This window comes from Cannabis sativa, chromosome 5, assembly GCF_029168945.1.
Source record: "Cannabis sativa cultivar Pink pepper isolate KNU-18-1 chromosome 5, ASM2916894v1, whole genome shotgun sequence".
Taxonomy (NCBI): domain Eukaryota; kingdom Viridiplantae; phylum Streptophyta; class Magnoliopsida; order Rosales; family Cannabaceae; genus Cannabis; species Cannabis sativa.
The window spans coordinates 17,604,668-17,618,596 of record NC_083605.1 but is presented as its reverse complement, the minus strand read 5'-3'; the positions used below and the strand labels follow the sequence as shown (position 1 = coordinate 17,618,596).

The window sequence follows — 13,929 nt, the reverse complement described above, 5'->3', positions numbered from 1 at the left end:
GGAATCACTACTCTCCCAACGAACTAACCGAATCCAGTTCGACCTGGGGTTGTACTGAGTGACACTCAACCATTCGTACGACTCACAATGTGACTTGCGGTGTTTACGGGCCCGTCGTCACACAATATGTAGTCCAGTTCGCTTTGGGGTACCGGAATCACTACTCTCCCAACGAACTAACCGAATCCAGTTCGACCTGGGGTTGTACTGAGTGACACTCAACCATTCCTACTACTCACAATGTGACTTGCGGTGTTTACGGGCCCGTCGTCACACAATATGTACTCAAGTTCGCTTTGGGGTACCGGAATCACTACTCTCCCAACGAACTAACCGAATCCAGTTCGACCTGGGGTTGTACTGAGTGACACTCAACCATTCCTACTACTCACAATGTGACTTGCGGTGTTTACGGGCCCGTCGTCACACAATATGTACTCAAGTTCGCTTTGGGGTACCGGAATCACTACTCTCGCAACGAACTAACCGAATCCAGTTCGACCTGGGGTTGTACTGAGTGACACTCAACCATTCCTACTACTCACAATGTGACTTGCGGTGTTTACGGGCCCGTCGTCACACAATATGTACTCAAGTTCGCTTTGGGGTACCGGAATCACTACTCTCCCAACGAACTAACCGAATCCAGTTCGACCTGGGGTTGTACTGAGTGACACTCAACCATTCCTACTACTCACAATGTGACTTGCGTTGTTTACGAGCCCGTCGTCACACAATATGTACTCAAGTTCGCTTTGGGGTACCGGAATCACTACTCTCCCAACGAACTAACCGAATCCGGCTTCGACACGGGGTTGTACTGAGTGACACTCAACCATTCCTACTACTCACAATGTGACTTGCGGTGTTTACGGGCCGTCGTCACACAATATGTACTCAAGTTCGCTTTGGGGTACCGGAATCACTACTCTCCCAACGAACTAACCGAATCCAGTTCGACCTGGGGTTGTACTGAGTGACACTCAACCATTCCTACTACTCACAATGTGACTTGCGGTGTTTACGGGCCCGTCGTCACACAATATGTACTCAAGTTCGCTTTGGGGTACCGGAATCACTACTCTCCCAACGAACTAACCGAATCCGAGTTCGACCTGGGGTTGTACTGAGTGACACTCAACCATTCCTACTACTCACAATGTGACTTGCGGTGTTTACGGGCCCGTCGTCACACAATATGTACTCAAGTTCGCTTTGGGGTACCGGAATCACTACTCTCCCAACGAACTAACCGAATCCAGTTCGACCTGGGGTTGTACTGAGTGACACTCAACCATTCGTACGACTCACAATGTGACTTGCGGTGTTTACGGGCCCGTCGTCACACAATATGTAGTCCAGTTCGCTTTGGGGTACCGGAATCACTACTCTCCCAACGAACTAACCGAGATCCGAGTTCGACACGGGGTTGTACCGAGTGACACTCAACCATTCCTACTACTCACAATGTGACTTGCGGTGTTTACGGGCCCGTCGTCACACAATATGTACTCAAGTTCGCTTTGGGGTACGGAATCACTACTCTCCCAACGAACTAACCGAATCCGATTCGACCTGGGGTTGTACTGAGTGACACTCAACCATTCCTACTACTCACAATGTGACTTGCGGTGTTTACGGGCCCGTCGTCACACAATATGTACTCAAGTTCGCTTTGGGGTACCGGAATCACTACTCTCACAACGAACTAACCGAATCCCAGTTCGACCCGGGGTTGTACTGAGTGACACTCAACCATTCCTACTACTCACAATGTGACTTGCGGTGTTTACGGGCCCGTCGTCACACAATATGTACTCAAGTTCGCTTTGGGGTACGGAATCACTACTCTCCCAACGAACTAACCGAATCCCGATTCGACTCGGGGTTGTACTGAGTGACACTCAACCATTCCTACTACTCACAATGTGACTTGCGTTGTTTACGAGCCCGTCGTCACACAATATGTACTCAAGTTCGCTTTGGGGTACCGGAATCACTACTCTCCCAACGAACTAACCGAATCCAGTTCGACTCGGGGTTGTACCGAGTGACACTCAACCATTCCTACTACTCACAATGTGACTTGCGGTGTTTACGGCCCGTCGTCACACAATATGTACTCAAGTTCGCTTTGGGGTACGGAATCACTACTCTCCCAACGAACTAACCGAATCCAGTTCGACCTGGGGTTGTACTGAGTGACACTCAACCATTCCTACTACTCACAATGTGACTTGCGGTGTTTACGGGCCCGTCGTCACACAATATGTACTCAAGTTCGCTTTGGGGTACGGAATCACTACTCTCCCAACGAACTAACCGAATCCGATTCGACTTCGGGGTTGTACTCGGTGACACTCAACCATTCCTACTACTCACAATGTGACTTGCGGTGTTTACGGGCCGTCGTCACACAATATGTACTCAAGTTCGCTTTGGGGTACCGAATCACTACTCTCCCAACGAACTAACCGAATCCGGTTCGACTCAGGGGTTGTACTGAGTGACACTCAACCATTCCTACTACTCACAATGTGACTTGCGGTGTTTACGGCCCGTCGTCACACAATATGTACTCAAGTTCGCTTTGGGGTACGGAATCACTACTCTCCCAACGAACTAACCGAATCCAGTTCGACACGGGGTTGTACTGAGTGACACTCAACCATTCCTACTACTCACAATGTGACTTGCGGTGTTTACGGCCCGTCGTCACACAATATGTACTCAAGTTCGCTTTGGGGTACGGAATCACTACTCTCCCGACGAACTAACCGAATCCAGTTCGACACCGGGGTTGTACTGAGTGACACTCAACCATTCCTACTACTCACAATGTGACTTGCGGTGTTTACGGCCCGTCGTCACACAATATGTACTCAAGTTCGCTTTGGGGTAGGAATCACTACTCTCCCAACGAACTAACCGAATCCAAGTTCGACACGGGGTTGTACTGAGTGACACTCAACCATTCCTACTACTCACAATGTGACTTGCGGTGTTTACGGGCCCGTCGTCACACAATATGTACTCAAGTTCGCTTTGGGGTACGGAATCACTACTCTCCCAACGAACTAACCGAATCCAGCTTCGACTCCGGGGTTGTACCGAGTGACACTCAACCATTCCTACTACTCACAATGTGACTTGCGGTGTTTACGGGCCCGTCGTCACACAATATGTACTCAAGTTCGCTTTGGGGTACCGGAATCACTACTCTCCCAACGAACTAACCGAATCCAGTTCGACCTGGGGTTGTACTGAGTGACACTCAACCATTCCTACTACTCACAATGTGACTTGCGGTGTTTACGGGCCCGTCGTCACACAATATGTACTCAAGTTCGCTTTGGGGTACCGGAATCACTACTCTCGCAACGAACTAACCGAATCCGCCCGACCCGGGGTTGTACTCGGTGACACTCAACCATTCCTACTACTCACAATGTGACTTGCGTGTGTTTACGGGCCCGTCGTCACACAATATGTACTCAAGTTCGCTTTGGGGTACCGAATCACTACTCTCCCAACGAACTAACCGAATCCGTTCGACTCGGGGTTGTACTGAGTGACACTCAACCATTCCTACTACTCACAATGTGACTTGCGTTGTTTACGAGCCCGTCGTCACACAATATGTACTCAAGTTCGCTTTGGGGTACCGGAATCACTACTCTCCCAACGAACTAACCGAATCCAGTTCGACACAGGGTTGTACCGAGTGACACTCAACCATTCCTACTACTCACAATGTGACTTGCGGTGTTTACGGCCCGTCGTCACACAATATGTACTCAAGTTCGCTTTGGGGTACCGAATCACTACTCTCCCAACGAACTAACCGAATCCAGATTCGACTCGGGGTTGTACTGAGTGACACTCAACCATTCCTACTACTCACAATGTGACTTGCGGTGTTTACGGGCCCGTCGTCACACAATATGTACTCAAGTTCGCTTTGGGGTACGGAATCACTACTCTCCCAACGAACTAACCGAATCCGATTCGACCTGGGGTTGTACTCAGTGACACTCAACCATTCCTACTACTCACAATGTGACTTGCGGTGTTTACGGGCCCGTCGTCACACAATATGTACTCAAGTTCGCTTTGGGGTACCGGAATCACTACTCTCCCAACGAACTAACCGAATCCGATTCGACTCCGGGGTTGTACTGAGTGACACTCAACCATTCCTACTACTCACAATGTGACTTGCGGTGTTTACGGGCCCGTCGTCACACAATATGTACTCAAGTTCGCTTTGGGGTACCGAATCACTACTCTCCCAACGAACTAACCGAATCCCGGTTCGACTCCGGGGTTGTACTGAGTGACACTCAACCATTCCTACTACTCACAATGTGACTTGCGGTGTTTACGGGCCCGTCGTCACACAATATGTACTCAAGTTCGCTTTGGGGTACGGAATCACTACTCTCCCGACGAACTAACCGAATCCAGCCCGACCCGGGGTTGTACTGAGTGACACTCAACCATTCCTACTACTCACAATGTGACTTGCGGTGTTTACGGGCCCGTCGTCACACAATATGTACTCAAGTTCGCTTTGGGGTACCGGAATCACTACTCTCCCAACGAACTAACCGAATCCAGTTCGACCTGGGGTTGTACTGAGTGACACTCAACCATTCCTACTACTCACAATGTGACTTGCGGTGTTTACGGGCCCGTCGTCACACAATATGTACTCAAGTTCGCTTTGGGGTACCGGAATCACTACTCTCCCAACGAACTAACCGAATCCAGTTCGACCTGGGGTTGTACTGAGTGACACTCAACCATTCCTACTACTCACAATGTGACTTGCGGTGTTTACGGGCCCGTCGTCACACAATATGTAGTCCAGTTCGCTTTGGGGTACCGGAATCACTACTCTCACAACGAACTAACCGAATCCAGTTCGACCTGGGGTTGTACTGAGTGACACTCAACCATTCCTACTACTCACAATGTGACTTGCGGTGTTTACGGGCCCGGTGACACACAATATGTACTCAAGTTCGCTTCGGGGTACCGGAATCACTACTCTCCCAACGAACTAACCGAATCCAGTTCGACCTGGGGTTGTACTGAGTGACACTCAACCATTCCTACGACTCACAATGTGACTTGCGGTGTTTACGGGCCCGTCGTCACACAATATGTAGTCCAGTTCGCTTTGGGGTACCGGAATCACTACTCTCCCAACGAACTAACCGAATCCAGTTCGACCTGGGGTTGTACTCATTTTAATATGTGAGAAACATAAAATGAAGAATAATATTAAAAGTATTTTTTTGTTACTTTTTTATATTTTTAAGCTATATTATGTTATTATATTATTTAAGATACCCTGAAGTTACTTTTTTTTTTTTTAAATGTAACTCATATAATGTTTTAAATGTAACTTATTAAAATAGTTTTATAAAAATAAGTTTATTTTTTATTTAATTTTCTAATTTCAAATATAAAAAATTTAAAAGTAGTAACTTGTTTTCATACATTAAATTTTATTTAAATTTAAATATTCCTTATTTATTAACAAAATATATAAAAAAAAAAGAAAAAGACTAAAATATTTTTAAAAAAAATTTAAAAAAAAAGAGAATGTTTGACAAGTTTATTATTATTATTACAAAAAATATATTTTTACTATATATGTCATGAGTCATATACAAATAATAAATAAAAAAGTAATTGGCAAAAAAAAAAAAAGAAAACGTACAAGCACTGAATTAATATATTTTAAAATTATTAAAGTGAGAATATGTGAGTAGCTCATTATTTCAGTTTTTTAATAATAATATTAATAAAAGAGAAATTTTTTCTAACCACAATCAACCAAACCACAACAAAATCGATAATTTCGTTGGTTGGAATTACGTCTTCCAAGGAAAAGTTAATAGGGGGTTGGGTTTGTTCAAATTACGTTTTTCAAGGGATTGACAAAATCAAATTTGTCTTGGGGTTATACCACCTTTAGCCGTACCTAGGGTTATATTAATTATTATTTTGTAATATTTGACAAGACTACACTCAACAATCACATCCACAAGTACTATATATACCCCTCTACCTCTCCTTACTCCTTCACCTCTCAATTTAGTATTGTTTTCTTTCCTAGAAAACTCACTCCCTATCTGTAGACGTATGTATAGGGATAATATATATAAAAAAAAAGTAAATTATGTATTGTTGTTGCACCGAAGTGAAGATGTGTAAACAAAAGGATTGGTATGCACTACAACCGTTTGTTGTAGGTGCATCAAGGGAATTTCAGCAATTCAATCAATCATCTCATTAGAAATTTCGGTAATAACTCCACTATTTACGTCTATTTTTTTAAAAATTATATTATTACGAATTGTTTCTTAAAAATTTTATGTATGTGGTATATGTATATTCAGGAAACGTTGACGAAGGTTTCGGATGGGTGGAGTAGGGTGGCCCGAACAACTTCCAATACGGGCACCCAAATATGCCATCCAACCGAACCTAAACCTCCAATAAGGCCACCGAGGGATGAGTGTTATCTATCATATTTGACACAACGGTGCGCCATACTCTGGAACAAAATGATACGCGGGAGGCAAATGTCAGCGTTTTTACATTTTTAGGTAAAATTATTATTTTATTATAAAACCGTACTTGGGTGAGTTTTAAATATATATGTCACATCATATGTACTGTAGGAGTTTTTATTAACAAAAGACAAAAATTAATCCATTTTGTTGGGTTAATCCAAATGTTAATCCATTAGTTGGTTGTTCACTTTTATTATTTGAAAATTGTAATGTTGAATACTTTATTGTAATCAAGAAGTGAGAAATTGTAATGTGGTTACTACAAATTAATTAGCATATATAAAAGATTTCTTTATTCTAATAACGTATTTCTACGTATGTCTTTCCAACCCTAAAATCAATTTTCAACAGTCACAGAAATAAATTATATGAAAATATGTTTGGAACGTATTTCAATGTACGTCAGAAGCTGGATCTCCCATATCTCAATAAGTTTAAGTTTGAAAATAACGTACATCAATATACGTGCAGAGTACCTTAAATCGAAAATACAGTACGGTGCAATTATGTTAACTCAATATTTGAATTTAATGAGATAATAAGATTTTTTTTCAAATGTAAACTATAATTTCGAACATATTTATTCGTACATTACTTATTTTAATACATTTTGAACCATTTCCTATTTAGGACCACGTTTTTAAGTTGTTGGGAATTATTTAAAAATTGTCCAAATATTGTAATCTTCTTAACCAAGTATGGACTATTTCCTCTTTAATTTGTAGATACTAACTAAAAAAATCAATAGTTGTCTTATCAATATTTAATTTTCTGTGTACGTCCCACAGTGTACTCATTGACGTTAAATGGAGTATTTCCTACACTTTAAATAACGTACGTTAGCGATTTCACAGTGTAACATCAAATCAAACTGACTACATTCTGACATGCAGATCTCATGGGATTCCCTGATTTGAGTTAATTAATATACTATTTCAAAACACGAAACCTACCAGTAATTACTTAAGGAGATTTAATATTTGTTGGGCTCTAATATACTAATATGACATTTTTCTTATTAAAATTTGGACAAATCAATTAGGTCAGATTTAATAAATTATGATAGTAGTAGCAACAACGATTATGATGTCAAATTTTAATAAATTATTCACGACTGAAATGAGTAGATGTCACATCACCTTTTTAAATTTCACCATTTAAACCATGTACTTATTATTGCCATAACATTTAAATATTTAGGTGACAAAGTATTCATTAAATAATTACTCCTTCTGTGGGATCCGACCAAAATATTAAAAAAAAAAGACATACATGTCACGTGAATTCTTCGAGTATTGTGCCAAATATTATAAAAAAAAACTTGTTTTTATTATTTATTATAATTGTAGGGAATGTTCTATTCTATGTACCTTATATTTTGATCTCTATAAATAGACAAACATCCTACATATAGTTACTTTATTTCTAATAAAATAATTAGGATTAATACAATTAAGAGCACCATGATTTGATATCAATATATTATAACATTTTATGTTAATACATATAATACAGTTTCATTTTTTTTTCTTTTTCTGAAAATTAATTTTATAATTCTAAATTTTAATGCATATGGTGCATGGGACCTCACATTTGATCTTTATGTTCAATTAATATTGATTTTTTTTTTATATATAATATTTTATTTAGAAACATTTTGTGTTCTTATTTAAATTTAGGCTAGTAAATTTAAATTAATACAACATTTAACAAAAAAGAAGGCAAATACTTATTTTGACAAATTATTTAGATGGTGTTTTGGCACTATAATTAAAAAATAAATTTTATTCTTAACAACTGAATTTTTTTTTTTAATAATACAATTATAAGTGTTTGACAATATTTTCAGAATATTTTTTTTTTAAAAAAAAAAAAAAAAAAATATAAAATTTTGAGAACACCAAAAAGTTATTTGTCGGAGTTTAATTTCATCAATTTTTTTTTCCAAATTACTTTATCTCATTATTATTGAAAAAACTTTTAAAATGCATTTCTTTTTTATGAATATATTTATTAATTTTTTTATTGAAGTTTATTTTCTAAGAAAAAAAGAAAGAATAAATAAATACTTTCTGTTTTTAGAAAATTACATCAAACAAATATTTTTTAATTTTTGAAAACTTCAAAGTATGTTTTATATTATCATTATTTTAAACAATTTTAAAAAAAATAAAAACAAAACCAGAAAAATTCAGAGTGACTCCTCTTATTATTTAAGATTTGAAAACAATTTTATGTTTTTATAAACTCAAAAGGTGGGTCTACATAAAAATTCTTGATTTAGTTAAATATTTTCAAAAACAAAATCTGGGTATTATTTTGAATTTTAGATTGAAAAATAAAAACACTATTTTTTATGTTTCAAACCGTGTACTTATTACTTAAAGATGGTGATGTGACATTTTTATACGGCTGTAATAAATCAATTCACATCATTCATTATGTCTTCCATCTGTACTAATACTTAAAAGCATTTTATTTTTACTTTAATTCTGGAAATTATTATTTAAATCATAAAAACGTACGTAAATTTGTTTTTAATATAAACATGTCACATCACTTAGTACTTTCCCGATATTGCTTAGATTTTGTTTGTGGGATTTGATTCACCTTCTCCTTCTATTAAAATTGGTTAACTAATAAATGGGTAAATATTACCATTGTCAAAATTTATTAACTATGAAATGGTTAAATTCGGAAAAAGAAAACCAATATTATTACATCAACCCAATCACGTGTACATCAACCCACCAACCCACTATATAAGTAAAGGTTATGTCTATTTACTAAGCATTTTTATCAAACCCCGTTTTACTGTTACCTACATCAAATGGACCCTTACCAAAACTTCAACCCTTTTGAAACAAGTCCTCAAAAATCCCCACCGCATCCTTTTTCTTCCACAAGACCCGTAGGTACACCGTCACGGAGTCCAAGACTCCGTTCAGCGTCCATGTCAGGATGTCCTAACTGTGCAAGGCTCGAGTCTGTTCTCCACGAACACGAAAAAATTATAAAGAAGGCTCATTTACGAGCCACGGAGGCCAAGCAAGAGTCATACAAACTCGCGGAACATCTGTACCATTCAGCCCACGCCATGCAAGAAGCCAACACTTCAAGAGAAAAATTAGAGGGTATCATGGATGACATTCTCGACTACACCGAGGTGTCCATTCCCCACTACCTACTTCATGTGAAACAAGAATCACCAAGCACTACTCCAAGAGAAAGCCCTTCACGACCAAAGTCCCCGTTCAGAGACAATAGCCCTCCGTCTCAAAGGAAGTTCCCTCAAGTTATAGAACTTGATTGAACATCCGTTCGGTTTCGCCGTGGTATTTTTCATATATATATATACTTGTACTTTTGTTACAACTCATCTCATATGGCCGGTGAATCAACTTTTTGTTAGGCCATTTAATGAGATTGAAGCACTTCTATTATATATCTACTTGTTTGTAACTTTACTATATTATTTTAAGTTTTTTGCTTTCTGTTTGCAGTTGTGATTTCACAATGATTCACTTCACTTTTACTTCCACAATTAATTAATGAGGAAAGTGACATTAATACTCCAAAATAAACCAAAGTACATATTTCATAACAAATACTGATCGTACAAAGATTATAGCTTAAAATATAAAATAACATAACTTGGACACTAACACAAGGCATCATTTATCGTTTTTGGGAGAAGTATCCACTCCTCCTTTCTCCCCAACTTCTATATCATCTCCATTTCGGTCCTCACCTTTCTCGCCGAATCTTTCACATTGTCTGTTCGGGTGATTTAATTGCACCGTAACATTCACCCTCATCAAACAGTGACCAAACAGAATTAAGGATAGCCTCTTCATCATTATCATCATCGAATCCCACATGCGGGAAACTCATTAACACAAGAAAGTTCTCGAACTTTACGCCGGAAGCATTCTCCCGTCTCTCCATGTAGACATAAAGCAGAAAAAGCTTCTATGAAAGATTCATAACGAATTATTTTTATGGACGCATCAGAAGTAGTGTTTTTGCTTACAGCATCTTCGTACGTACTATAGATACCTTCATTTGGTCCATTGAAAATAACCCAGTGTGGACCTGAACTCATACTTGATATATTGTAATGCTAATAACTAAGTTACAAATTAATTTCTCTATAAACTTGATGCTGGATTGGAAAACGTCTCAAGTGTCTTATATAAGTCGTGGAGAATAACCCTATAGTACGTTTTTAGGTTAGCTGTACTCCATTGGGATGTACTCCATTGGGCAAATGTGATGTGTCAAAAGAGGGGTGCTTAAATCTCTGAATTACACAATTAAATACACGTGTAGGCGTACGTAGTATGGTCAAATGTCAACATTATTCATCAATCCCGTTTTTCCAAAAAACCTAATGTACTACGCATCGTTCTAACGTACGACGATGGTTTAACTTATAAGAAGATGTAGGTGAAGGGCCCATTAATATCAGCCCAACATAAATAAATCCCCAACATATATAAATCAGTAAAACTATCCATTTTACTAAAAAAAGACATCACTTTAATACACGTGTACACGCATGGGGTTTTCATAATAGTACTGCGTTATCTTTGTAAAGTACAGGAATGGTTGAATTCATTAAAAGATGTTGGTATAGGCCCATTAATATAAGCCCAATGGATTTAAATGTGAACAACTAACCATTTATTAAAATTTTCTTCTTTTCTTAACATATTTTTTTTCAAAAACAATAAAAGTACAATGTTTTATTTCGGACGTACGAATATGGTTCAACTCATTGAAAAACTTAGGTGAAGGCCCATTAACATAACCCCAATCTATTTAAATCCCACCACCAAACCTTTCAACTCAATAACATCAACCCTTCAAATTTTTCGTCAAATAACCTTATTTCACAATTACATGTGGAATGAAATTAAAACAATTTGTACTATTCTACTGTTATGACGTACGAGAGGAGTTGAGTTCAGATTGTAATATTGAAGAGGCCCATTAATATCAGCCCAATAGCTTTAAATGTGATCACCAACTCCACACAACCCTATTATCTCAGCCTTTTAAACTCACAAAATCTAATTTCAATCCCCTCAGCACCCTCTACACCTTACTCCTCATCTACAATTCTTACAAATCAATAACAAGCCAACATGAATGACGAACACACTTATGAATGGGAAACCATCACAGCAGAGCTAAACATCATAAAACCAGTGAATGAGATTGAGATACAGGACGTGCTAGGCAAGAGTCTCGACAAACTGGAAAAATGGGAAGCATTCTACGAAATGTATGCGAAACGGATGGGTTTCGGCACAAGGAAAGACGATGTACGACGTTCTCATGGGGTCATTGTAATGCGGAGGTGGGTTTGTTGTTCAGAGGGTTCGAAAAAAATCGCATCACCGGACACACCAAGAAAAAAAAGACCTCATGATGTCACTAGAACCGGATGTCAGGCAGCATTGCGTATTTTACTCACACAACCGTCTAACACTTGGAAATGCAAAGAGTTCAGCACAATGCACAATCACGAGCTGGCTTCATCAAGTGAGGTACAATTTTTGAGATCATATAGAGTTGTCTCCGATGGGTTGCTTGCCCAAGTTATGTCGATGAACTCCGTAGGAATTAAAACTGCCAACATAATGTCTCATGTTGCTTTGCAAAGTAGAGGTTACGAGAAAATGCCATGTCAACTTCGAGATGTGTACAATAGGGTTGCTGGTGCGAAGCGAGAAGAGAAGATAGAGACGGACTCAGAAGGGGCTCTGGGATTTCTTGATTGTCTCGCAGAGAAGGATCCTAATTTCTTCGTTGTCTATCAGGTTGACGACGAGAATCGCTTGGCTAACTTATTCTGGGCAGATGGAAACTCACGCGTGGACTATGTAGCTTTTGGGGATGTACTAGGATTTGACACAACCTACATGACGAATGAGTACAATAAGCCCCTCACTGTTCTCATTGGCGTCAACCACCATTTCAACACATGCATCTTCGGATTTGCTCTCCTCCTCCACGAGAAGCTTCCATCATATTCTTGGCTACTTCAAAAATTTCTAGAATGTCATGGAGATAAGAAGCCAAGTGTTGTAGTTACTGACCAAGATGCGGCCATGCAACAGGCTATCGTTGAACACATGCCTGATGTTACGCACCGTCTCTGCGCTTGGCATCTCAATACAAATGCTTCGAAAAAGGTTAAAGATCCGATCTTCTTAAAAACATTTAAGGATCTCATGTACAACTACTACGAGGAGGAAGAATTTGAAGCAAGATGGTTAGACGTCATCCAAACCCAACAACTAACAGATAATGAATGGTGTCAAACAACATTCGAGTCAAGACAACAATGGGCAGAAACGTATTTAAGGGGTTCATTCGTTGCAGGAATGAGAACCACACAACGTTGCGAATCCATCAACTCCGCTCTAAAAAAATTTTTAGAGAAGAATTATTGCTTGCGTGAATTTGTAACAACCATAGATATGACAGTCTCAAAGCTCAGACACAACGAGACTGCAAATGACTTCAAAAGTAGATGCACTCGACCTCACCCACCTAATCCTACATGCTTGACCACTTACTACAACCAATGTGCCGAATTCTACACAAGAACTATGTACCACAAGGTTGCCGAGAAAGCCTTGATTTAGAGAATAACTATTTGGTCCTAACTCAAGAGCAAGAAGGAGAGTGGCAGATATTCACCATTGGAAAGTTCCAAAGATCCGGACGTCCAATACCGAGTTCATTACTGTGAAGGCCGACGAGCACTACACTGTAGTTGCTTGCTCTATGAAAGTCAAGGGTACCCTTGTAGACATTTATGGGCTACAATGAAAAGATTAAACATGAGAAGAATACCTAATTCTCGTCTCATGAAGCGATGGAGCAAATCCGCAAAGATAAATCTCCACCTACATTTTAACCCGCCAGCACAACCACAACAGCACATTTACGAGATGGCTAGGTTTGGATCTCTCAGTTCACTGACTTATAACTTCACTTTCTATGCAGCGAAATCAGAGGACTCGTACAACCGTGCAAAGGAAGAGCTTGAACGGCTAACTCTAATGTTCAAGGAAGAATTTGACTTGAATTCCAATCCGGAAGGAGAGACGCCACAACCTGGAAGATATCGTAGCAACCCCAACATTATTAAAGACCCCGAAGTTGTGAGAACAAAGGGTACGGGAAATACAAGGGAAGGACCAAACGGGGAGCAGATCCCAAGAAACTCAAGACATTGTCGCATTTGTCGCTCATCAGACCATGATTATCGACGGTGCCCAAATCGTCAACATAACACTGGATCTCAGGGGCAACAACCTCC

At 39.2% G+C, this 13,929-nt stretch overlaps 1 protein-coding gene across 1 annotated transcript; it reads left to right on the top strand.

Annotated features, from left to right (window-relative positions):
* Positions 1-11,740: 11,740 nt before the first annotated feature.
* On the top strand, positions 11,741-13,249 carry LOC133038185 (protein FAR1-RELATED SEQUENCE 5-like). The gene has a single exon (XM_061116269.1). It carries the CDS (start codon positions 11,741-11,743, stop codon positions 13,247-13,249), a length of 1,509 nt encoding a protein of 502 aa, XP_060972252.1.
* Positions 13,250-13,929: the final 680 nt, after the last annotated feature.

What these genes read in the sequence shown, in the direction of transcription:
- LOC133038185 (XM_061116269.1), top strand. Translation starts at nt 11,741, where the DNA reads ATGAATGACGAACACACTTATGAATGGGAAACCATCACAGCAGAGCTA.